This window comes from Seriola lalandi, unplaced genomic scaffold, assembly GCF_002814215.2.
Source record: "Seriola lalandi dorsalis isolate HSWRI2012SDOR001 ecotype SW California unplaced genomic scaffold, Sedor1 jcf7180002054330, whole genome shotgun sequence".
NCBI lineage: Eukaryota > Metazoa > Chordata > Actinopteri > Carangiformes > Carangidae > Seriola > Seriola lalandi.
The window spans coordinates 318,897-345,614 of record NW_019524883.1 but is presented as its reverse complement, the minus strand read 5'-3'; the positions used below and the strand labels follow the sequence as shown (position 1 = coordinate 345,614).

At 39.5% G+C, this 26,718-nt stretch overlaps 1 protein-coding gene across 2 annotated transcripts in view; it reads right to left on the bottom strand.

Annotated features, from left to right (window-relative positions):
* Positions 1-1,939: 1,939 nt before the first annotated feature.
* Positions 1,940-26,718, bottom strand: part of paqr6 (progestin and adipoQ receptor family member VI) — a 25,124-nt gene continuing 345 nt past the window's right edge. Inside the window, exons 1-8 of one of the 2 annotated variants that reach the window (XM_023407155.2) lie at positions 22,788-23,046; positions 14,407-14,678; positions 12,208-12,335; positions 11,470-11,675; positions 8,642-8,768; positions 7,418-7,514; positions 6,841-6,985; positions 1,940-5,453 (exon numbers count right to left, since the gene is read on the bottom strand). In XM_023407155.2, the coding sequence (XP_023262923.1) occupies positions 5,188-5,453; positions 6,841-6,985; positions 7,418-7,514; positions 8,642-8,768; positions 11,470-11,675; positions 12,208-12,335; positions 14,407-14,678; positions 22,788-22,803 (1,257 nt within the window). In that variant the 5' untranslated portion in view covers positions 22,804-23,046 and the 3' untranslated portion in view covers positions 1,940-5,187. Of the gene's footprint in view, positions 5,454-6,840; positions 6,986-7,417; positions 7,515-8,641; positions 8,769-11,469; positions 11,676-12,207; positions 12,336-14,406; positions 14,679-22,787; positions 23,047-26,718 lie in introns of those variants that run through there. The other variant, XM_023407156.2, reaches the window with a different exon arrangement.

Here is a 26,718-nt window from a genome sequence, read left to right as displayed (position 1 = left end):
TGTCTGCAGCGTGCGAGGATCACCCCCACCATCAGTCAATCCATCATTATCGTACGCTTCAGAAGGAACAATGATTTGGGATACCGTCTGTACTTAAAGTTAGACATCTTAACAAGGCTATTCAAGAGCTTTCTATTATTTTGACGAACTAATCAGCAACCTGCGTCGTCTCTACGGGATGCTCAGCAGACAGTTATTGAAAAGGAATAATCAAGTTTCATATTGCCTTACCGCCGGCCTTCCAACAAACAAACACCCTCCAAAACCAAACCCCTCTCTCTCTCTCCTCTCTCTCTCTCTACCACCACCCTCCCTCCATCACTCTGTATGCAGAGCGTCTCCAGGGAGTGGTAATGGATTGTGAGTAATGCTATCATCCCTTTCTCCGTCTTTCTTTCACTCTACCACCTCTGCTGTACTGGGGGTGGGGGGGTGGAAACACTTGGAGGACTCATGTCTGGCTTATTGTTTCTTCTTCTAGCACTCGGAGCCTACAGCCCGGTTGGATATGCAATATGACTATAAATAAGAGCTGGAAATGAGGCCACTTTTAAAGTGGTACTCCTATTGGAGCTTCACAGTGGGAAACTTTACTTTTTAATCTTCCACTTGGTCATATAATGCAAAGGATATTGATTTCTTATGGTAATTATTCCTTCCGATTCATTTTGGTCTGTGTTTACTGCTAATAATAAATCACTGTGAACTTTAATATTCATCCTGTGAGGCAGTGAAGACGATGGCCCAGTAGGAAGAGAGAAGCCCTACACAAAATGTTCTCACTACGGAGTCAAAGCCAAAACAGACAAATCAAATAGAGTTACAATGACAATGACTTGTGTTGGAGGTCATGGTTATCTAATCACAATTTAAAGTTTAGTAGTACAGCGTTTACTCTTTGAGCTTTGTAGCTTTCAAATCCAAAGATGTTTTAGTAAGTTAAACTTCAGTTAGCTCATTCTGAAAAACTACACTTAAAAAAATAAAATAAATTCTACATCTTACAACTAATTTGACATTTCCTGCATCTGAAGAAGACGTCGCGGGAAGATTTTTGTAGAATTAAAATTTCCTGCAGTGATATGCCTTTTGTAATGGTTTTAGCTCATGATTTTCACCGTCATTTCAAGGCTGCCTGAAAAAAGGCATCTCCTCTGGGAACAAGTGGAACAACCTTAAACCAGTGGTTTTCAACTTATGAAAAAGAAAATCTGCCTTGAAGGCCAAATATTGGACTAAATTTCTTGTTAGACTGACCTTTTTTTTTTTTTGCATTCACCCAGCTGATCAATCTTTTGGGAGCCGCACACTGTTGATGAACAGCAGATATATAGGAGTGCAGAAGGACACGCTGTTGTTGTGCTGCTCTGCCCTCTGCTGGTCACGCACACACACTGCTCAGACTCAGACGTGTTCAAACGAAGAATCTGCCAACAACAATACATATATCATCAATTTTCTTTCTCCAAAGACAATAAATTTGAGAATTTTGCACAGTTGTAGATAATAAACATGATTACAAGTTGCATATCTTCATGTGATAAGCATGTGTGTAACAGTAGAGCTGCAACAATTGGTTGATTTAACATTTAGTCAATTGACTGAGTTAATTGGCATCAAATACTTGTTTAAGTACATTTTTAAAAAATGCCAAACACTTCCTGGTTCCAGCTTCTTAAACATCAGGAACTGATGAGAAACAGAAAAGTTTTGGGTTTTGGACAAAACAACATTTAAAGAAATCACAGTTTTTTTTTTCTTTTCTTGGATCTTATACACAAACAGTAAAGAAAATAATCATTATTAACTGATAAGGATTACGCAGTATATCGTATATCGGCCAAAATTCTGCCAGCTGAAAGAAATCGGTGTTGAAGTAGTACAAATGTAAAATTGCATCCAATTCGATTTCAGACTCTTGAAATTATTACAGTGACAGTTATTACATTTATAAAAGGCTTAATTTATTACACAGATCTAGTAGAACAAAGTAGCAAATTACAAATTATACACAGCAAAGAACAAATAAGTATGTACACATTTTAAGAGTAGTTTATGGTCATTTCTGTTTTTGCAGATAAGGAATAAACATTATATCAAAAGAAAAGTTGCATAAAATATATATTTTTTTTTTTAAAAAGGCACCAGTAACTCTTTCAAACACAGTTTTTCCTTTTTTTTTGACACAGAAATGTTGTTGTAACAAATGGTTCATCCAACACTCGAATTTGCTCTCGATTTCACGTTATCAAACATCCTTCAATACACTGTATTAAAAAAGAAAAGAAAAGAAAAGTTTTCCTGATAAATACAACCTGCATCAACTTGTCCACTGAGGAGAAAACCAACAAGGTTTAAAGGACAAACAGCCTTCAAAGTAACAGTGATCTGGTCTGGGGAATTTCTGGATTTGTAATTGATAATTTATTGATAACAAATTAAATATATAACTGCAATTCATAGAGGCAACGTCAGCTTTGACACCGAATGAGTGAGATGACAAAAACACAACAGCAGCTCAGAAATAAAAGGAGTTTCCAAACTAGTTTGGGTCGATAGGAGAGAACCACATCATAACCCAGAAATGCTGCAATTCCAAGAAGCAACAGGGTCAAACCGAGGAACGCTGTAAGATGATGAGTGGAGAGAAAATAAAAATCAATCAACGCTCGGCGGGAGTGGAGATAAAACAAGAGTCAGTGGAAACCACATGAGGGTGAATACTCTTCTGTCTTCTGCGACATAAAAAAGGGCGACAAGTCTTTTTCTGTACTGTGCACACGAACCTTGAAAACATCTTTAACAATGCCCCACTATAAAAAAAGTGTGCGTGTCTGTGTGTGTGTGCTCTTTGTGACTCTAAACATTCACTCTGCGTCCGACATTTCCACTTCAGCATCCGACATGCACCTGCAACCGCACCTCATTCCCATAATATCACATACATTCCCCCTCTGATTAAACGCTCACCAACATATATAAAAACAGGTTTGTGTGAGTGTGTGTGTGTGTGTGTGTGTGTGTTAGACACGTGTCCCCCGTGCATTGTGTGTAAGAACTACTGGTGTTACTGGTGGAATTAGGTGTAAATCTGTGAAACTAAATGCTTTAAAAACATGTTTTATACAGATGAGGCTTCCAAGCTGTTTGTCAAGTAACGTGAGCATTTGTGAAATCTGTACCTACTGTGTGTTAATGCTACAACAGAGATGTTTAGTATGTGTGACACCCAGTTCCCATTAAAAGCCATTAAATTCTACTTTTTACTGCCAGTCTCTGAACCACAGACGGTATATAAAGTACTACTATGGCTGCTATGACAATGTTATTAATACGTTATCTAATTTATGCTTCCTATCAAGTCACTTCTGTCCATTAATAAGCCCTTGAAGTCTTAAGTAAAAATAAATTGAGATGGATCATTTGAACCCATTTGTGAATTGTCTGTTATCCTCTTTTATTTAGTGTTATCAATCATTTTCTCGTTTAACTATAAAATCTAGACAAAACTGTGAAAAATGCCCCATCACAATTTCCCCAATGTTTGTCCAATCAACAGGCCACAATCCAAATATTCAATTGAACAGAAATATAAGTACAGAAATCAATTACAGCAGTTATGATCAACTAACTGATTAATCGACTGATTTTTCAGGTCTGACACTGACATTTATTTTAGAAAAATCCTCAAATAAGTTGATTAGGTCTGGAGACCTACTAAAATAAATAAGGCTCAATAATGGTCAAAAATAACTTGATAAGATGGACTTTGTTTAAATGCGAATGATTTTTTTATTTATTAATTATTATACCTTATGTATAATAATCTGGCTGCCCCCGACAAAAGAAAAAAAAACAAAAAAACACTCCATCTTCATTCCTATTTCTGCACGTAAAATAAGCAATAAATATCATAAAATTCTATAAATAGACGAGGCTTATTATTTCAGTGGTAAATGTAAACAACAGTCTCCATGGGACAACAAGATAACACAGTATATAAGGAGTTTTTATACTATGTATGCACCAAAGTACTGCAACACCACAAAACTCCCACATTAATATGACCCCAAACTATCAGTTAATATACTTTTTTTTCACAATTTCTCTTAAATTCCACCGATAGTTGTTATAAACCACAAGTGTTGGAAATTTGACTGGACTGAAAATATGTAAATTCTTCTCAACTGGAATTTTTTTTCCAGGTGTAATTACACGTGATAAATGTTCAGAATGGATCTTATTATATGTGATGGAAGAACAAGAGAAAATGGTGCCATTTGTTCAGAACATAAAAATTGTTAAAGACCTTCAGGGGGCATGAGGCCACTATAGCGCTGCCATGGAAACACAGTTATAAAAATGGTGCCTGTCTTTTAATCACCACCGCACTGTAACTTTTTTTTCCCCCCCTGTTGAGGGCAGATTGTGGGGTTCATAATTAGGTAGGCAATCAGAAAAAGAACCACACTGGTGTGCAAATCAATTCCAGTCAGTGCAGAGTGGAATCAATAGGTGGATATATAAGAGCTGGCAATCCAATCTGCATTATATTATGTAGAGATGAATACAGGTCGTCTGCGCTGCGTTATACCCAGAACAACCACACTAACCAATTAGTCCAGTTCCAAAGAATATTTTCAAATAATCCTTAATGAAGTAGAGGAGAGTAAAAGGCCTAGTACACATCATTAACTCAATATAATCCCTGCTAACTGTGACTCTTAATGTTTCCAGTTTCAGATTTAAACTTGCACTTGTAGTGATCTGCTATAAACACTATCAGTGAAGTGTAGGTCTACGATAAGGCACTTATGTGTTGTGTTATTACAGCGTGCTTCCTTCAACCCAGAGCCTTTCTGAAGCTTTCTCAGCCTCTGACATATAAACTGAATGTAACATTAAAAAAAAAAAAGGCTTCAGTAAATGTGACTGGGTCCTCAGCTTCTGAGTAAACACATGAGCAAATACTTCAGATGTATAACGTTAGAAAAACGCTTTAGCACTTAACGTGATGGATCAGAGACTTAATCTCTGAATGATAAAACTATGGGTGTTAAACAAGCACTACTGTGGACTGTCAACAGTCATCTGGAACACACACACCGCTGAGACGGACGAACAGCCCCGACCTTTCTTTTGGAAAGTGAATCAGCCGTTCTGTGGCTGCGGGTGGAAAACACGGCCTCACTGCTCCTTGCGCTCGCACGCCGATGTGTGCGCCTGGCTGGAGCTGCGGCACGGCTTCCACAGCAGCGGCGCGCTGAAAATACCTATGATGCCCAGGTTGAGGACGAGGCTGACGACCAGCGCCCCGATGGTCCCCAGGAAGGAAGGCATCGCTCCGTGGGCCACGAGCGACGCCCTCCGCGACGTCATGTCTGCTATCACGCCCTCCATCTGGAAGTGGGTCCCCACCACGGCGCTGACATGGAAGAGCTGGTGGCTGTGGCCTGAGTGAAGGAAGACGAGACAAGATTCAGCGTGAAATGAAAAGTGAAGTGTGCGCACAGCTTCATTTTTCATTTCACACACAAAAGGACCAAAACTTCTGCTTTCAGTTAGAGAAGAAAAGAAACCAGTCGACAGAAAATGTATCTGCTACAATTTACAATCAACTGTTTAAAGTCATTGATCAGGAAAAACACTAAATGATAAACGTCTGTATTAGACATGAAAGATTTGATATTGATTAATCAGTTAGTTGATCACAACTATGATTAATCAAAATGGTTGGAATAATTGAAAATACAATCTACATTATTAGCAGCAGGTTTCTAACCAGCTGAACCAAGTGTTGTCCAATATTTACTTTCCATCTCAGGCTGAGCTGCAACAATTAATCATTTAATCAATTGGTTGATCGACAGAAAAATAACTAGCAAATATTTTGACGGTAGACTTATCAAGTGACTGGCAGACATTTACAAGCTTCTCAAATGAGAGAAGTGATTTATAATAGTAAACTGAGTCTCTGGGTTTTAGTCAGTGGAACAGAGCTAACTGTAAGTAGTAACTATAAGGAGCATTTCTCACCATTTTATAAGCAGCTGATTAATTGAGAAATTAAATCAGCTGATTAATCAATAATGACACAGTCACAGCCCTAATCAATGTCTGGTAAAATTCAATATTTTGACTAAATCAAAGAATAAAACTCAGTCACACTAACAAGCATCAGTTTAAGCTCTGAACTAAATGACTGAGCACATTCTTTACTTGAAACTGTCTCGTTTCTTCTGGACACTGCAGCTCTTCCTCTGTATTTGAAAGCGTGTGAACCTCGGCCAGACATTTGTAGACAATGAAACTTGTGTGAAACCTCAGCACAGTAAACAAAACAATATAATAATAACCGAAAGAAACAGGCAGAAAAAGTTTAGAGAAGTTTACACGCTATCCAATCAAAAGCTTGTTTGATACACGGCCATTGTTTTGTGTCAATTGTTCGGTGGTCAGCAGGGAAAACATTTAAGAACAGGCAGAGACAAAAGACGGCAAAAATAAAAGTTACAGCCCCATGTGGAGAGTAAAGGCTTTGCTGATTACACTGCTCATTTATAACAGAACAAGCTGTTCGTGTGTTATTTTTGTTCCTAACCTGCACTTTCTTTTTTCAAACTTTTGATTCATAAAGTTACACCTGATCACACCTGGGAGCTGCCTGGTGGAAATGTGCTCATGCACAGACGCACTACAGCTGCTGGGGATAAAACATCTAGTATTTCAATTCTTTTCTCTTTCACACAGTGAGAGGAGAGGGCGACGCTTTCACAGTGTTTTCTGAATATATTTCTTCTTGCCGGTTACAACCTACAGCAACATCCACGAAGCACATACCGAAGTAGTCGAATCGCCCCGGGGCCAGCCTCTCCGGGAGGTGGGCGGTAAACAGGAAGCAGGTGAGGAAGGCGAAGAGGAGGTGGTAACAGTGACTGGACAAGGCGTCGCTCGGGCTGCAGCTTCCTCCACAGCACAGAAGGACCTAAACAAAGACACACAGATCTGAAATGAAATATATTCAGAAAACACCAGCGAACAACAGATTCATCTTGGAGTCATTCAAAGGAAACATTAATATTACAGGTAACATCATTGTTACAGCATCTCTGACCTGGTTAAGGACAAAAACTCAGGACTGACTTGTGTATTGTGCAAACTAAACATCTCAGTGATTAGAGGAATTAACTGATGGCAGCAATACCTTTGTATTAGATTAGGAAAGGAAATCAGCTCCTGGGTTACAGTGCCAAAGTCCTGCTAGAAGTATTAAAACCTGGCACTAATCAGCTCTGCGCTTTTACATAATAATATTACAAACACATAAACCAATAAATCCTGTGCCGTTAAAATGCAGTCAGTGAAGAATACAAGTTTTAACATGTGGACAGCTGCAGACCTGCTGACCAGTACTCACCCTGTAAAACAGAGGGACAGTGTCAAACATAAAGGGGACGACGAACGCCCCTGTCCTTATAGCTTTACTTCTCTGCGGGAACTGCAGCTCCAGGAACCTGTGGACACAAACAGAGGCTGGTACAGAAATGCCAACTTAGGCGTGCGGTAATATCAATAGATCCATATCAATATCAGTTTAAACAAATCCAGTACTAGTCGGTCTCTACTTCTTAAACAATGAAAGTTAGTCTCCGTGTTTCAGCATGCAGTTTGTATTATGTAATCAGGGTTTCTATGCAAGCTCAAGCTTCGACCTGTGACTGCATGGCTGCAGTGGGTCACTGTGTCTTTAAGAGCTGCTGAGACTAAGAGATTTTAATTTGTCTGGGTCTCAGCGGAGGGTTTAACGGTCACATGACGCTGAAAATGCTGTTTCAGGGACTTTTCCATCCTGGAGACTGAGGGAAACACTACAACCGTGGCATAAAAGAAGTCACGTTACATAACGTGCGTGCGCTCTGGAGCAGGTTTTCTGCAAGGACCTCTCTGGATTTGGCTGCATTCATCCTTCACTGTGCTCTGACCAGTCTCCCTGTCCCTGCTGCTGAGATGTACCCCCCTATAGCAATAGCATGACGCTCAAACCACCAAGCTTCACCGTAGCGATGCTATTAGCCTCAGCAATTCTGCCCTGAGAGTTCAATTTTTGTCTCATCACACCAGAGAATTTTTTCTCATGCTCTCAGAGTCCTTTAATGCCACTGGGGAAGTAAACAGGCTGTCAAATGCAGGCACTCTAACTCTTAGCAGCTGTTGGGCTCTTGGTCACTTCCCTGACTTCATCCACTTCACAATTATTGCGGACACTGTGCTCCTGGGAGCACTCAACACTTTAGAGACTGTTTTATTTACACGGCCTTGATCCTCACTACTATTTTATCACTGAGGTCTACAGAGAGTTCCTCGGACATCGTGGCTCGGTTTTTTGTCCCGACCTTGTAGACACAGGTGTGTGCCTTTTCTCAACTATGTCCAATCCATTCAATTTGCCATACGGAGGACTCCAATCAAGTTCGAACACACATCTCAAGGTTAATTAAAGCAAACAAGATGCACCTGAACACAATTTGAGGTGCCACAGAAAAAGGTGTGAATACTTTCTGTAGCCAAAGTCAGATTCCCACAAATCCAGAACTTAGGAGTTTGAATTTTCTATGCAAGCCTGGGGGAAGCGCCGTCTCACCTGGAGTAGCAGGACAGGCTGGTACAGAACAACGTGTTTCCAATGGCAATGGGGACAAAATGTTGATGGAGGAAGCTGTTCACCCAACAGTCTGGCATGACATAGTAGCCGTAGCTAATGGCACAACCTGAAAACAAACACACAACATTATAAAAACGTGAAGCGAGTTGAAATGAGAGTTAATGTAATTCTGTGCAGCCTGCCCCGAGTTTTAAAGGAGCAGTTTTTGTAGCTTTTAGCTTCCTGCACAAGCTTTTGTTTACTATTCAGGTATGTGTAGTATATGTGGGGGAAAGTGTGTTTGTGTATATGCAAACATATTTGTGCACACATCATATCTTTAATAATAATTTTATTTTAATGTGCAAACAATAAATACAATTTGAAAACTCATGGTTGTTTAAAAGAGATCGAAATCTGTTTCTCAAGAAACTCAAGAGACAGAAAAGAGCATAAAAAGCATTTAATATACATTTAAAAACACACCAAAATTTGAAAAATATACTTACACTTACCCATTTGGGTATTTAACACCACGACTTGTAGATTGCAGTGTCTTTTCTGATACAACCACTGGGAGTCGCCAAATTTCAAATTCTGGACATTTTGGCTTTTGAATTTTTGAATCTTTAAAATAATTTAACTTAAGTAGTATCCGCGATTTTAGAGTTTGTCTGTAATTAAAAGCAAAGTTCTGGCCGCTTCAAAGCTGTTCAGTGTACTGGAACAATCAAAAGAACCATGGTGTAGATGTTATCTTCTTCCCTTGAGAGTATCTGCATGTTTCAAAAGACTCCGCTCATCAAAGCTCAGCCTCTGACTGCAAAGTTTCTAAAAACTTTTTGTCCTGCAGTTAGAAAACACTCCCGCGGCTCCTTTCCCCGAGACAAACTTTTGAACATGAGAAACTGAGTAAATCTTGGCTTAAGGTTTGTGGTAGATTAAGAGTCTTTTTGAAGAGGCCCTGAGTTAATGTTGGGTAATGTTGCTGGTCTGCAGGTGGGATCTTATACAGTACATGTTGTAGGACTCATAAACTCTCTGTGTGCAACTGTAATCATATACAACGATTCATACAGTCATACGTATGGTCGGATTGGAAGATCAAGAGCTAACAACATACATCGACACCGCATGGACTACAGGAGACAGACAAACAGTGAGGAGGAGATGCTGCAGAGGTTTTTCAGATGAACACTTGTGCAACAAGCTCTGAATTCTTACAAGACAGATGTGTGGGGTTATTTTTCTGTATAAGTTTGTGCACAGTGACAAGGAAATATTATTCATAGGAGGAGCGGTCAGGAGGCCAAACAAACACTGTCTGGGGCACGGATGAGCAATGAAACAAATCATTTCTCAGGAGGGAGGCAGACAGGAGAGATATTATTACTCGTGGTATGGAAATCAAACATACCCTGATCACTTCCAGCTGACACAGGCGCAACAACAATGCTCTGAATGACCTGCTACGTCATTTGCCAGGCAAACAACATTATATAGGAGGAAAGAAAAGTCAGATACTAAGTCGGCTTTCATCTTTTTTCAACCTGCTGAATCTCAAATAATAATCATATTAATACTATTTAGACGTTTACTGGTTTCACACGTTTCAAGGCTGCAGTGTGAGGAAGAGCACCAAGCTCATTCTACATGTCATATTCAAAAGGTGCTTTTCTTTCTCATCACATTCTCCATTCTTTGGATGGCTGACAATACAAACACATTGCGACTTCAACATTATGAAATCCAGCTTTTCACTGGAGATTTTCACTTGTTATTGTAAACGAGTTGAAAAAGTATAAAAAAACAGGAAAAAGGAAACATTGCTGAGGCGTTGGAGCTTTTGGTTTCAGCCCTTCATGTGCAAAAAAGTTAACCTGACTCATTTTTTAACAAATCGCCCACATACATTCAGATCCCAGTTTCAAAATAAAGCCGATACTTGGCTTCATGCTTCAAAAGACTTTTCCCGCCGCCGGCGTCGTCTAACCAATGACGGACACGACTGCTCTGCATCTGGCTTTATCTTCATTTAATAAACTTTTCTCATCTTTTCTCTCAAAAAAGAAATTAACATAACTGTGATGTTAGAATTACCACCTCACTGTTGTATGCCTCCGCCAACCAGTTCAGTTGTAGCTAATTAGCATGTGTATTGTTGACACAGTGACCTTTGACCTTTCTAATCTAATCAGTTCATCTCTGAGTTCAAGTTAACTTTCGTACTATAAGAAATTCCCACAAGGCGTTGCTGAGACATCACGTTCAGGAGAACAGGAAGTACTGTACGTATCACAACTCGAAAACTGTCGTCCGTGTGAATGCAAAAAAAAGAAAATCACACATTTACACTGATTTCATGTCCATGTTTTCTTAAAGTTTGTTGTAGTTCTTCTGCAGCGAGAGGCTGAGCACAGTTTATAGTACAAAGGGTTTTGTGATGTTGCTAACTCAGGAAATCTCCTTTGATAGAAACTAAACATAAAAATGGGAGAAAATGCAAATGAGCTGCTTATTCTGCACAAAATTCCTTCAAAATACATAAATAAGAACGAGAAACGATTAAACTTCAGTGTTTTCCCTGCAAATAGCATTTTTAATTCCGATTTTCATCAAGATTTTTCTACTACCGACTTATTTGATCAATTTCTTTTGCTGTTGAAAATAAATTGATGCGCTGAGTAGCACGAATCACGAGCTTATCTTGCTCATGGCCAACTCAACACCGTTCGCTTAAGGAGCTCGGACAATCACTCACTTCTCTTTGAGTTCAAGATGTTCACTGGAGTTCTGCCGAAAACCAAAATCTCTGTCTCAAGTCTTACCCAGGCTGTAGAGGCTGAGCGCTCCGTAGTCAAAGAAGTAGCAGATGTGGCGGGACTCTGGAGACATGGTGCTGAAGGTGTGAGCGCAGCTGGAGGTGAAGGGGTAAATGCAAATGAGCAGCATGTACACCAGCAGGGGCCAGGTGTAGCTGTCGGTCAGGAAGTTCAGGGTGGAGCAGAGGACACAGAAACGCCATAGGAAATACCTGGGACACAAAAACAGCTTTGTCTCATTCCTTATGATATTAAATTCAACTACTGTCCCGCGCTCTTCACGCCTGTTGTACTTGGACTTTTCCAACATCCTGGACTTGTCTCGTGTTTATTTTGATTTAAGTTCATATAATTTCGGGGGATCCTGCCTCAACTTTTTCCCACCTATCTAAAGTTTTTTGATCTTGAACACACGATTTTTTTGGGTCTCAGTCATTTCTTTTGATTAGGAAAAGGACTATGAACAGTGGTTGAATACGTCCTGTGGGCTGTCTGCATGTGCGTGCATGTATGTTATGTTTGTATGCAACTGTAGTTTGTTTTAAATATTATTTTATGAAATGATAAAAAGACGTTGGAACAAAGTGATAAATGTTGGGTAACAGTAACAGTTGTAAAGTGCACTCAAAAAAACACAAACTAAAGAAACTCAATATGAAATAGTTTGTTAATATAAGACACATTAACTGAACATGTGACAGTGACAAAGTCTAGAGAACTTTTTTATGATGTTTTTGCACACACCATGTTGGCAAGAAGTGGGTCCAGATGTTGATGGTCTCGTTGTTCATCTGGAAGCTGCTGAGGACGCAGTCCAGCGCTGAGCTCCGAGGGTGACGGTATCCAGAGATGATGCTATCCTCCCTGAACACCTGAGGACCAACAGGACAGTCCAGGTGAATGATGACATTGTAAAAGAGTCTGTTGATCCCTGTGGGGAGAAACTGAGTCCTCTCTACCCTCACTCTCTTAATTTCAGTCTACCTTCCCAACCATCACACACTGACATCCAGTGGGAAACAGGTTTCCTTGGGCCACGATGTCTCAGGCTCTAAGTAGATGTTCAAAAAAAGGAAGATGTGAAGATAAACAATGACAACAGTGTAGATATTTTCCCAAGCAGGAGAGATCTGACATCTACTGTCCTGCAGTATTTCACTAATTGAAGTTATGCTTTGCAACTTTCAAGTCTGATGGGATCTGTGAAGTGATGAAGTGCGTTAAGCTGAGATCTACTTTAACGTACACTGTTGTAAGGACTGCAAAATAAATGTGTTCTTACTTTATCACTGACTGGTTCATCACATGTTATTCTACCCATACTGACTTTAGATCAGATTTTACATTTGCCGTGGCTCCGGGTAAAAATGTAGCCGCAGCTCACATTTGCATTTAAATTACAGCAGCAACACCTGTTTGTCTGGAGCACAAAGATGCAAAGCTGGAACATTAATAGGAGCAACGAGACAAAGAGAAAAGACTAATCTGCAGAAACAGAAACTCAAATATTTAAACTCCACAAACAGAAACTCAAGGAGACGTATTTTTTGTACTTGACACTGAAAGTGTTCACTGGAAACGTGACATAAACAATAACCACTTATCACCTAAGATAACATCACCACAGCAGAGCGGACGCCTGCCAACAGCGACGCATGAAGTGCCGCCTGTTGACAGTCCGTCTGCCCCAGTCAGCTCCCACATTATGTTTCCTATTAAGGTGTGAATGTTAGAAATCATGCGGCTTGGCTGTTGTGTGCATATGTACATTTGGGTGACGCAACAGGAACAAGACTTTGTTTACAGTAACTCATTACACATATCTGCCTCAAAGTTGTAAGTGTAATATATTATAATATTATTAGTCAATTTTAAGGCAATGTAAAAATGTAAACCAGAGATTTTGCTACAGAATTCAAATATGGAAGTTGTCCTTTTTTACTATTTTGGGTTGTGTTAAGCTATTGTGGAATATTTTGCAAAACACTGCACAGCAAAATTTCATGGCAAAACTGGATATCTACATAGATCTTCTGTTTCCGGTTCACAGGAGATTTTATCCCCATCAGTGATTCACCAGTTTACATGAGCAGGTCTGTTATCTGTGCTTTTGAAAACATGTGACCAAAGTTAATGCACAAATGTTAATGTGTGTTACAGAGGAGTTACTCTACTGTACATGTTGAGGTGTCACAGACCTAATGTCTGCTCATGTCCTGACACACAGACCTGCTACATTCGTGGCATTACATCAGAGGACTTTCAAGTATCTTGAAACATGCATTACATACCATAATATCAGGAAATAAAAAACAAAAAAAAGGTACAAAAGGTAACAATTTCTTCCATGGACATATCATTTCCTATTAATTTCATTGGAATATTAAAGAACCATGTAATTTGATACTAAGTGCGGGGAGAATTATACACTTTCCAATCAAGCAATTGATTAAAATTAGTTGCTAGTGTAACCAAGACAGTCTTGAAGTCAGAAGTCACAGCAGGTCAGAAAAATGAATGAATGAAAGGAATTGCTGGTTTTGTACCAGTGTACAAACGGCCTACACTCATTCAGTGTCCCTGCAGGCTTCAACTAAGAATGGTTAATCAACATTATAGAAATACTTCAGCTACTAAACTTCACACCCTGAATAAACTTCAATAAAAGGCAACTTTCTGACTTAATAGAGACTAATTTGACAACGAAATCACCAAATAAAATAGTTTCTGTCTGTAACTTTCACTGCGTTCAGCCTCACCTTTACTTAATTGTTGGAGCTCACAGCACCAGCTCAGATCATAGAAAGTACATGACCGGTCCCATAGTGAGTCGCTAAGGTGGCGATAGGTTCAGCAGGTTGTTTCCCAAACAGAGAGTCACCACAGGAAGTTTGGTATTCACAGCAGGTTAAAGAAAACTGAACGAGAGACTTCCTTCCTTACCTTGGGGACCTGGTGGATGTCGAAGAGTTGGGGAAGCTTGATGCTGAGCATGTCTGTGGGCAGTCTGATGGCACCCCTCCCTCTCTGACAAACCTCCCTGAGTCTGGCACGTCCCCCACGACAGAGGACTAACCAGACAGGGTAGTCAAACGCTGGGATCCGGGCCCCTTGTCCTGGACTGTTGGGCTCCCATCGCAAACAGCGCCCCCAACCCTGGCTCCAGCCACCGCCAACGCCACTACCGGCCCCGATCCCCCGCCACACTGGAAACACTGCAAGGACACACAATAAACACTCACAATCAGACAACAGAGGAGCATATCAATCGCTTCAAGGTTCTTGTGATCAGTTCCAGCGCTCTGATTGGTCAGACACCTGCTCACATTAAAGGTCGGTCCCGTGTCATCTGCAGATCACTGAGGGCTTCTGTCCATGGTTTGTTCAGTATCAGGTTTATTGCCAAGTATGTTTTAACATACAAGGAATTTGCTTCTGTGTTTTGGTGCTTAGCCATAAACATAGAAGAAGAAAAAATGTAATTGTAACCAACAACAAAAGGAATCTGTGCCACTGAGGCTCTGGAGGTTTTGAGACTGTGGACTAGGTCTTCAACTGGTGACTATCAAAGCGTCTGGCAGTTAATTCTGCAATCAAGCATTGGTCTATAAAGTTGTCTATAAAATGCTGGTTTATAAAACAGTGGAAAATGCCCATCAATGCTTTGGACTGTTTTACAGCTTATGATTTCAATGTTGTGATACAAAAATCAATGAGATTAAGTTATAAATAACTGTTAACACAGGGTGTGTGTGAAGAAATGACTTCACGCGTTATTTAAAAAGGTAAAGAGAAACCCTTCTGTCACTCATATCCTTTCTGTCCTCATTACAAATCAACTGAAAACCATCCGGCTTGTTTGGTCTTCAGTCTGATACCAACAAAGGCCACAGACACAGATGCAACATATTGGATTTCTGAACGTTGTTTTCCAGGTTCGTCTTCGGGATGATGATTACAGTGCAAATCATGTATCGGCATTAAAAAAGATTTTATGACAGAGTCCTTGAGTGTGATGTCTTTGTTGACTGGAGCTGACACTGAGAACAATCTCCTATTGTGGCTGCTCTTGAGATGTACCCAGACATCGATTTGAAGAATGCCTGGCATTGTCACATTGCAGTTGCCTGTGACAGAAAAACACGCATGATAATATCAAGTTTGTGAGAGCCAATATTACATAAAGCATTCCTTCTCGTGACAGCACAAGGGAAATGTCATCAGTTAACCGTCTCTTTCCCCACGGTTTTTAACTTTACAGAAAAAACCTTTGACAATATTACTCATCACCTTTGGACATTTGCACTTGAGCAAGTAACAAGCGGTCAGTATATCTGGCAGAACTAAATTACATCAATGTAAAGAATTTACATAAGAGTGACAAAAACATGCAATTTATTATGTAACAATATTCTCATTTTCCTTTGTTTTAAATTTGTTTAAATAAATTTTTACTTCTCTGAAACTCCACCCATCCTCCACCAAAGAACTCCATGTGCTGAAGTATCAGTCACATCATCATGACAGATATTATCAACCAATTTTAGCTTATCACAGATACAGCTGACAGCGAACATGCTGGCTGATATGCAACAGGAACATGAAGCAGATAAAAGATACAGAATGAAGGAGGTGTGTTTTAATGTAATATGACAGAATCCAAGCTGGATGAATTTTAATGCTTCTTATTTTTTTAAATACTGATCTTTTCATGTTGCTTGATTCATTGTCTGTTATATTACTGAACTGCAAAAACGTTAAAAAAAACCAAAACATAATGAAAAGAAAAGCCACATAATTTGGAAATAGTGTTGCTATAACGTAGCGTGTCATGATTCTTCAACAACTACATTTAAGGAATCTTTTATTTTATGAGTTTCTATTAAAAACAAATATCATCAGCCTCAAACATCCAGTTTGGTCCTGTCTCTACTGTGCATTACAAAAATAAGATAAAGCCTTCATGAATTAAATTAAAGTTATCTTATGTACTCATAAAGCCCAACGTCTCTTTCTGTATAAACGCTCCTGTGAGATCAGGTTCCACTTCCACACACAAACAAACGGTTCTGCTGCTCCGTCATGTCGTTAACACGTCGTGACCGTCAGCATAAACTGTAGGGACATTTTTAATTTGCTGCAATCATGCGTTTGTAACAGAAACCAGTGCAAGTAAATAAACCCTTGTCTTTCAACATGCACAACTGGACATCACTGTTAGTGTAATCTCAGACTTCAGGAGACACGAATTCTAAAATTTAATTTGACTTTTACTGCTGTCATTAGAGCTTAACCCCGACGGTTTTATTGACCTGCCTGCGTCTCATCAGAGTTTGGCCATCTCTCCCCAGACCTGACAGGAAAAAGCATTTCCTGGCATCTCTCCTGTCATTACAGCTCATACCTTGAGGGGCTCCATTCTGGCAGTGTGGGAACAACAAGAGGCGACCTCCGCTTACTGCAACCCAGCTGCAGGCCCGGGCCTGTTCACTGTGACAGAGTGAGCTTTGTGGAGACTAAAGCCTTCAGAGCACAGGGGCCAAGGGATGACTGTTACACACTGCGCTGGATGGAAATGAGGCGCCTCACACTCACACTCTCCAACACACACACACACACACACACACACACACACACACATCTGCACGCACATAATATCCGACCACGGAGAACATGCACAAGCTCTCTGTGCACTAACATGCATGCACACTGGTACAAATCCTGCTTTCATCACGGCTGGAAAAAACATAGCAGCACACAAACAGCAACAGACAACAACACAGCTTGTGTTGATAACAATAGCTTCTAAAAGCCACTGGGTTCAGTGCAGTGTGAAGAAAAAGCTCATTTGAATTCAGATCATTAGCATCATGTGGTGCCAATGATTTGAATAGACAGTGTGAGATTTGGATGTGTTTTTTGCAAGCTGTGTGACTGATTTGAATTTTACTTCTATGCATGCAAAATGTGTTTTCTTGTACTACAACATACATATCATATATATCTATATATAGAGAGGGAGATAATAACTGGCTGTGAAAGATAAAACAGTGGGACTCTATGAAGCTGAACACAGCCGCCTTCGAGAAACTAAATAAGTCGAGACTATTGTTGTTATAGACGGTTTTTAAGTCGTCTCAGTGTTAAATAGACATGACACAGACTCTCCTAAGCAATGACATCAGGAGACATGTATGTACTGTAGCTCCACAGAGCTCACTGACCCAGGAAGTACGTGAGTGTGTCCTGTCATGCTGTCCAACTGCACAAGTAAGAAATTGTGTGACAAAGTTGTACATGCTCTACATTTGAATGCAACCCCAACACATGCGCAAACAGACACAAACAGAGGTATTGAAAGCACAGCAGAAGCCTGAGAGCACGAAAATTCTGTTCTCAACTTCAAACGCAAGATACAAGACAAGAAACAGCTTTCACTCCGAGTCAGAAGCTCAGGGCCAGAACCAAAACATCTGCACAACATGCTGATCCTCCAATAAACAAGAAGAAACTGATAAGAGCATGCCGTCTTTTTACAGCGGTGAACCAGAGAACACGACTACATTAGTTGGAAAACACTCCAGTCTGACAACTTGCATTAAGATGCAACTCACCCAGATCATCCTGGACTTTTCAAAATAACTTGCTATGGATCCTCAAACCCGTGATGTAACAGTGTTGATGTGTAGCATCGTACAATTATGCATAGGCCAAAAACACACTCTTCTTCACCCCACCCTTCTTTGAGGTCATCCTGCTCACTTGATGGAATAAATGAGTCACTTCTTGTCCTGAGAGCAGGAGGAAGTATTCACATGGTATAAAACACATGGAGTTAGGCCTGACACACACTGAAGCTGCCCCATACAAACATATAAGATGGGGTTGTTGAGAATTTGCCTTTCACCTTTCCTAGTGTGAGTGGTTTATTAAATCTTGCAGGCATCCTCCCCCGAAAGATAACGTCCACCATTAGAAGCTGTGGTTTCCTGGAGATGTTAGGGTTAGGGTAATTGTGCAGCTCCTCCTGTCCTGTTTTGAAATGTTTTGGAATTTAATAACTTGATACGGTGCAGACCAAATACTGTCTCTTATACACATCTCACACTGAGCTAAATAAATAAATAAATAACTGCAAAAAAGATGAGTTTGATGAGTATAAATGGATGTAAATCTTAAGCTATAAATGGCTGTAACCCATTTGAACACCTACAGAAAGTTTTGGACCAATGGACCACCACTTCCATCAAAACACAAAGTGAGGGCACATCTTTTGGAAGACGCTGTTTTATTCCACTAGCAGAATTACAGCTACTTATGGTATCTATATTGAAAGGTGCAGTGAAGCTGCCATGGAGGCTAAGATCATTTACTTTGTCACCAATCTGTATATCCCCTGGTGACGCTCTGCCAGGTCTATACTGCTGCTCTTCACTTTTTGCCTGCAGCAGGAAAAACACCAACCTTTGCTGAACCGGGGTCATGTGACTGACTTGGCTAACCAGGAGACAAACTTGGCCCTATACTCTCCTTTGGTTGGCCTGTCTGTACGTTACAGTTCGTTGTTCTAACATTGGCGAGGCATAAAAAAACCTGCATGTCCTACACTGTTAAACTAACGCTGTGATCGCACACTGACAATCACTCTTAAAGGAAAAGTACACTCAATATGAAAATGTCCAATCGTCATTTTTACACGGTTTTAAAAGAAAACAAGAGACAACATGTTAATTAGTGAGTGTTCGAGCTGCTGGTAGGGGAAGTGTGTTACCTTTAAAAAAAAGAGCCAGGCTAGCTGTTTCCAGCATGTATGCATCATAGGAAATAGATACGGGACTCGAAGATGGTGCCCACTCACTGGAATGAAAATTGTTTGCTTGGTGCATGAGCCAAAAAAAGTTTTCTGGCTTCAGGGTTTGCTTTCGCATTGTGTTTCCCACTAACATGTGTATTAACGCTTCCCCCGCTGGAGCCGCCCGCACATTCCTGCTAGGCCCAAATACCTTACACTGAGATGACATCATGATAAAATCATAATAATGAACTAAGAGTGACAGCACTGTATCTAGCTTTCTTTATATATATATCCATGGTTTCCTCTCTTTGTGCTAAGCTATATTAGCTGGCTGTGGGTGGTAGCTTCTTATTTAGCATACAGACATGAGAGCAGTATACATCTCATCTAACTCATGCAAAGAAAAGCAAATAAATATAAATATTTCCCAAAAGGTCAACTTTTCCTTTAAAGCTGAAGGTCAACACTTCAACTCCACAGTCATCGTTTCATTTAAAACCCAGTGTGCCAGAGTAGAGCCAGAACAATCAAAAACATATCATTGTCTCCATACTTTCTCACTGCAGTGTAGACACTAGCAGCCTTTTTCATTTTCTCTCTGTGTACAGGGCGGCGCTCGTCTGCTAAAGGGTATTTACTCAGCAAACATGGGGAAGAATTAAAGTCTAATAAGATGCAAGATATCTTATCTGACTGCTCACGTGATCAACAGCGACAACAAAAATCTCCTCCAGACAGCCGTCGTTACCTGCCAGATCTGTCTCAATTCTGGATTTACTCAAGAAAACACTTCCTTCCTTCTTTCTCCTGGTCTCTGAAATTCTTACCCTAACCCTCGCTTGTGATTTCGTCATGTGACCTTTCTCAATGGACGTCTTTATTAGCCTGAGGCTGACAATAAGATGGCTATGCGCAGAGCATGTTGCCCACACAGATGGACACACGGTCCCTGTGCTGCGTCTACGTCAGCCTCACCTCATTCTTCTCCTTAAGCTATAGAGCATTCCACTGTCCTGCTGAAACATGCTCAGCCCAGGACAGCAGATAACAAATCACTGACTGGCCGGTTCACTGGTGGCTGATGCACCATCTTCTATTCACTACTTTTACATTTTCTTTAATTCAAGAGTAAGTACGTTATTAAGATTAGATTCTTAGAGACAGACGCCTGACATGTGCTGCCACTTTGTTTGAGTAGCTCAATGTGACGTCATACAACAGTTATTGAAAACTAAAATGATAACAAAGCTCAACACTTGGTCAATCAACATAAAATTGAATCATCAACCATTTTGATTAGATTAACTGTTATAACTCATTTTATCAAACAAAAATACCAACCATTGTCTGATTACTGCCTCTCAAATGTTGGGATTTTAGGAATGTGACAAATAATAATATTCATCACTGACTGACTGTCCATTATTTTCTCAGTTGATCAGTTCATTAACTGTACCAAAAAAAAGTCAGACTGAGGATATATATATAAATATATATTTTTTTAATAATTGATATTCACACTTACACATCATTTAATAATTAACTGGTTATTCAAATTATCAATATTAACTTTTGTGTCTCCAAGCTAATCATTTCAGATTTAGCTTTTCTGTTTGTTTACCTGAATAAATTGAATATCTCTGTTTGACTTGTTGTCAGACAAAAACAAGCAATATGAAGATAAGGTCAAGTTTTATGTATATATATATATATATATATATATATATATATATATATACTTGGCCACATTTTCACTATTTTCAGATGTTTTATAGACTACAAATGAATCATAAGAAAGATAGTCATTGCATTTGCATCTTCCATGTCGACTCACTACATGACTCTTTGTGGGGAAACCCTGCACATAGGAACAAACTCTAAACCTTGTCATGAGGCTGGTTTTAAAACTGTCCTCTTTTTGCTTGAAGTCTGAGGTCATGCTGGAATGTTTTTTTAAAAGGTGTTCCTCCTCGGTCACCCCCTTCCTGTTAAGTGTCTACAGTTCACAGGAAAAGAGCGGCTCAGGGTTACGTAACACAGCTCCTTATGTGTTCTTACAGAAAATGATAAATAAATAAATGATTGAACTATGAACAACACCGAGACAAAACCCATGTCTGCACACTGACAAACAGTCCAATCAAAGAGTCAGCATGTTCCTGCAGCACGTGACTGTTGGCACCATTTGACAAATAAAGGGAACATGATGTCAACAGAAACTAGTTTTAACTCATTGCTGATCAAGTATGAAGATATAAAAAGAAATAAACTTGGCGGTTGTGTTATGTTGTGGACACATGTTCACTCTGAACCCCTCCCCCGTTCTCCAGTTATCCTCAACCCCCACTCCATTCCTGTACTACAGTACCTGCACCTGAGTATCAACATAGTTTATCCTTGTTTGTGTGAGAATTTCCCGTTTTCCCACTCCTACTTCTTCCACACTTAATATTACACTTTCTCTAATCACCTGCAGTCAAAGAAGTCAACATAGTATGACAGGTTTGGCTAATTGAAATAAAGCTGCAATTAATGATGTTACCATTATCAATTAATCTGCAGGTTATTTCTTCAATTACTCAAATATTCTATAAAATGTCTCCAAGAAAATAAGAAACAGCAAAATCCTCACTTTGGAGAAGCTGTGTATGGGAAATCTGGGGGAACTATCTTGAAAAAGGACTTTAACAACTAAGAATACAACACAGTTACAGATTCATTTGTTGTCGATTGACAAATCAATTGACTGACTATCCATTGCAGCTCCAAACTGGGACGTCTGTGATTGAGAGTTGCAGCAATTAGTCAATTAATCAATTAGTAGCTTCTTGAGCTTCTCAAATGCGAGAATTTGATGCGGCTCTTTGCAGTACATGATGGTATACTGAATATTTTGGGGTTTCAGAGTGCTGATTGGAGGACACCACACATTTTAAGATGTTTCACTGTGCTGTTTTTTCTGACACTTTAGGAACAAAACAAGGCAGATTAAGCAAAAATGAAAATACTCATAATTAAATCCCAACTGTGTACTGGTGCAACTCCCCCTTTAACTGAACATTGGAAACATGTAAATATGTCAAACTAAATAAAAACATGTTCCCTTATGCATGCGCTGTGTGAGCTCTAAGCTGGGAAAGAGAAGTTTTAAATCCATGTGCTAACTGCTAACAATATGGAAAAAGCCAAACATCTCCAAGTAGGAAAGAAAACAACCTTAGCCTGGACATATCTCCAGAGCAACCATCAGGAAAACACGGTGGTCACATGCAGCTAATTCACAGAATCTCCAGCCTTCAAACCCATGTGTGTTTCCCATTTCCTCTTCCATCCTCCTCTTTTACCCACAATACTTTTCCCAGGGCTTCCTACAATAACAGCGGCTTAACAGCACAAGTTAACGGTGAACAGTGAGGAGACGCAGAGTCAAAGCTGCAAAACTTCGCCTCAACACAGCAGCTGTGGACAGCGAGGCAAAAACATCTTTTTGCGTTTTTGTCACGCAAATATGTTCAGTTAGTCGACTTACCCCGACCCTGGGGCATGCGGAGATCCAGGGACTGCTCCTCGTGCGTCTCTGTGAAAACGCTAAAAGCTTTTCTTCTTTTGTTCTTGGTGGTGTGACACTCAGGACTGAGAGTCCACTGTCTCCCTCCTCTCTCGGCGTTGTAATTGTGTGTCAGGTCTACTACTCAGCCTCCTTTTCTCTTGTCCCCGCACGAGCCAGTAAGAAGCGCTGCTCGGTGCTCACGTGGATCGCTGGAGCAACAACAACACGAGCCATGTGTGGTCCAGCAGATCTGTGCGCGCGCGCGCTACTGGTGACAAGACAGATGTGTGACAAGTTTTAAACACGACAAATAATGATTTTGTAGTTTCTTTCATTGTCATTGGTTTTATATACAAATAAATACTAGATATTCATGACAAATTCTTTCAGTGTGAGTTCCTGGGGGATAAATAAAGTATCTATCTATCTATCTATCTATCTATCCATCCATCCATCCATCCATCCATCTATCTATCTATCTATCTATCTATCTATCTATCTATCTATCTATCTATCTATCTATCTATCTATCTATCTATCTATCTCCTGCACAAGATGCTTGTTTTAAAATGACATTAATATTCATTGTTTGAAAGCCTCAAAGCTCAGTTAAAAGACACAAATTGACCGTAAAGAGACGCAGAAAAAGCACCAAAAAAAAAAGATGCCAAATGATGACAGAGATGCAAAATGACAACTTAAAGAAGGTACATAAACAACCAAAAATGTACAAAAAATGACAACAGAGACGTGGAAAACAACCGCAAACAAGTCCAAAATTACCAAAAAGAGACAAAAACCGACCGAACAGGCTCCAAACAAGACACTCAAGTTGGGATCAGGGAGTACTAATGATGGGCCTTTTATAGACTAAACAATCAGTTATTGAAGAAAACATTGTAAGACATATTGATAATGAAGATAATCCCTGGTTACAGCTGCTACTTTTATACTTTGCCTCCTTAAACAGGGGGGTTTATCACCCCTGGGCAGTTGCTGGCGATCCAGCGCCATATATAAAATGTAATATACATTAATATTATATTTATTATAATGGCTTCTAACACACTATAATGTCGTTGGATGGAGCTATAAGGACATTTAAAGTGTGTACATTATTGTAGGCCTACATATTTGTCAGCAATTACACCTCCTATGAAGATATATTTTAAATGATTACAACAGCAGCCTTATATTATTAGATACTTACATACTGCTTATAAATGCTAAAGAGTGCGGCTTAAAGGACCACTGTGTAGGATTTAGGGGAATTTATTGGGAGAAATGGAATAAATATTTATGGTAAGTTTGCATTATTGTATAATCACCTGAAATAAGAATCTTTGTCTTCTCATTAGCTTGGAATAAGCCCTTCATATTTACATAGGGAGCAGGTCCTCTTCCACAGTAGCCTGTCATGCTGCACTCCCATGTTTCTACAGTAGCCCAGAAGGGACAAACCAAACACTGGCTCTAGAAAACGCCTGCTGGTGATACTATAGAGAAAAAGTCAGGGAATCATTGAAGTCATTAGGATTCATTTTCTAGGCGCTCTGAATGTCTGTGAAAACTTTAAAGGCAATCCATCAAATAGTCATTGACATATTTCATAGAGCTAGCGTGGGTAAAACATCTGTTCTTTAACGATTGCCCTTCCTGTCTCATGACATTGATGACCTCAGACCTCAAGCCACAACAGTTACATTTAGGAAGTTACTCCACCTCACACTACAGAACTGACTAAACCTCTCGGATAACCAAATGTCCCCGAGGTTACAGGAAGTCCAGTTGCCTTTGACTTACTTCTGTCACATGACTTCGATGAATTAGAGCTTTTACATGAACCTGTGGGGGGCACTCCTTTGTCCCAACTCTAACCAGAGAGGACATCCTGTTTGATTCCGCACAGGATAAACATCCAGTTTTATGTCAACACAACTTTTCTATCCCATCATATCTCTGCAAAGATCTAGTGTCGAGTTCATCCGAACCCAGACCAGTGTGACACAAAAGATAATTTATTCAAGTCCCACACATTCAATACAAGCCCTGATGACAGCACCGCTTCACCAAACTACTGAGACTATTTGTTTGAGGGTCAGTGACCTCCTCCCCTCCTCCCACTTCTTATAATTTTCCACAGTTTGCTTGATCATCATTAGCTTGCATTAAATTGCATGATTGAAACTGGACTTTATAAGGCTGAGTCAAGTGCTAGACCTTGTAGATACTTTCTATAAACCAATGTTTTTGGCAAAATAAGTGATTGATTGATTGATGACAGCTGATAAAGTGTCATGTTCCAAAAAATATTAATTAAAATACACCATTCACAGTCATGTTCTGTGTGACAAATGACACACCCAGCTGCATAGCATATTACTCTGGATCCTTAAAATAACAGGCTGTATTATTCAATAGAAAAAAAAACAACAACAAAACTTTATTGTCCCTGTGGGAAAATTCCACAGGATTGATCCCGCCTCCTTTTGTGTAACATCAGTATAAAAACAAAAAAAAAATCACGTTGTCCTGTTCACAGTTCATTAAAAATTCAGCTGTTGTACTAAGATTATGGTACAAGGACATATTTCACAGGTGATGTCATCACTGTGCTGACTCCCTACTGGTTACTCCCAAAGTTTACGTGATTACTTCTGGAGCCAGGACGAGACTTTGCACTAAGTTTTAGGCACTTGTGCTGCACACGTCCCTCCTCCGTCCTTGATATCATCATGTTTGTGTTCTTATTGTTCCAAGATCAAGGTTTAGATACAAACATTGTTTGCTGTTGGATTTGGATCACAGGCGTAGACACAGCCTCTAAAATAAATAAAAGTAATCTACTATCAGTTTTAAAGAAGGCTTTTCAGTGATATATTTTTAATTATTAATTTTATCAAAACAGCTTCAGATATTGCACTTGTACTATTTATCTATGGACTATTTGAACCACCCTTAGTATCTTAAACTGCTTTACACCAGTTAATCTGTACTTGTTTGTTGTCTACTCTGTGTTTGTTAGTTTTTCTGACCATGTGTTGTGTATACACTGACGCTTTTACACAAATGAAGTTCCTAACAGATAAATAAATTATTTTGAGTTTGAATTGTGTTGATTATTTTAGCTATTTAGTAATTGTTAGTTAGTTAGAAATTTCAATAACCTAATTTATTAAAAAAAACTTGAGCACTTAAAGAAGCAGAACTACAGTATAAACTATTCCATTACAAGTTCCTGCAGTCAAATCTTTTACTTAAGTAAAAGTACAACATGTATGTACTTACATGTAATTAACGGCATTCATTTATGCAGAATGGCACCTTTCAGATTGTTATACTATTTTACAGTTTGTTATTGAATTTGCATGCAGGCTATTGATACAACAGTATTATTTTAATGTTATGGTTGGTCACTGTGGAGCTGTGGAGTTTATTTACCACAGGGTTGTTTAGTTTATAGCAATGCATCATACTATATTAGTCAATTACATGGTTTGAAGGTAAAAATATCAGATTGCAAAGTGACAATAACTCTCAAAATGTAAGAGCAGAAAACATGGAGAAAAGAGAAAATGAGCAGACTTCGATATTGTGCAGCTTCACAAAAGATAAAATAAGAGGAAGAGTAAACAGTAAAAAAGAAGAAGCATTAAAACTAATAAACCATTTTTATGGGATACTGAAGCAGGATGCTCCAGCAAACACTGAAAACATGCGCGTACAAATTGCGTCACAGTAAGATGAGCGGGTTGAAAACCCAGTTAATTGTGTTTGTCATGTTGAAGTAAGAAAACACGAAGGTATCTGCTGTCCTCAAATATTTCGCAAGTAATTTTTTTTGGCAAAGACATTCAGTTCCCATAAATGGGAGTGACGCACGGGTGAAAGTACACACGGTGTGAGGGGG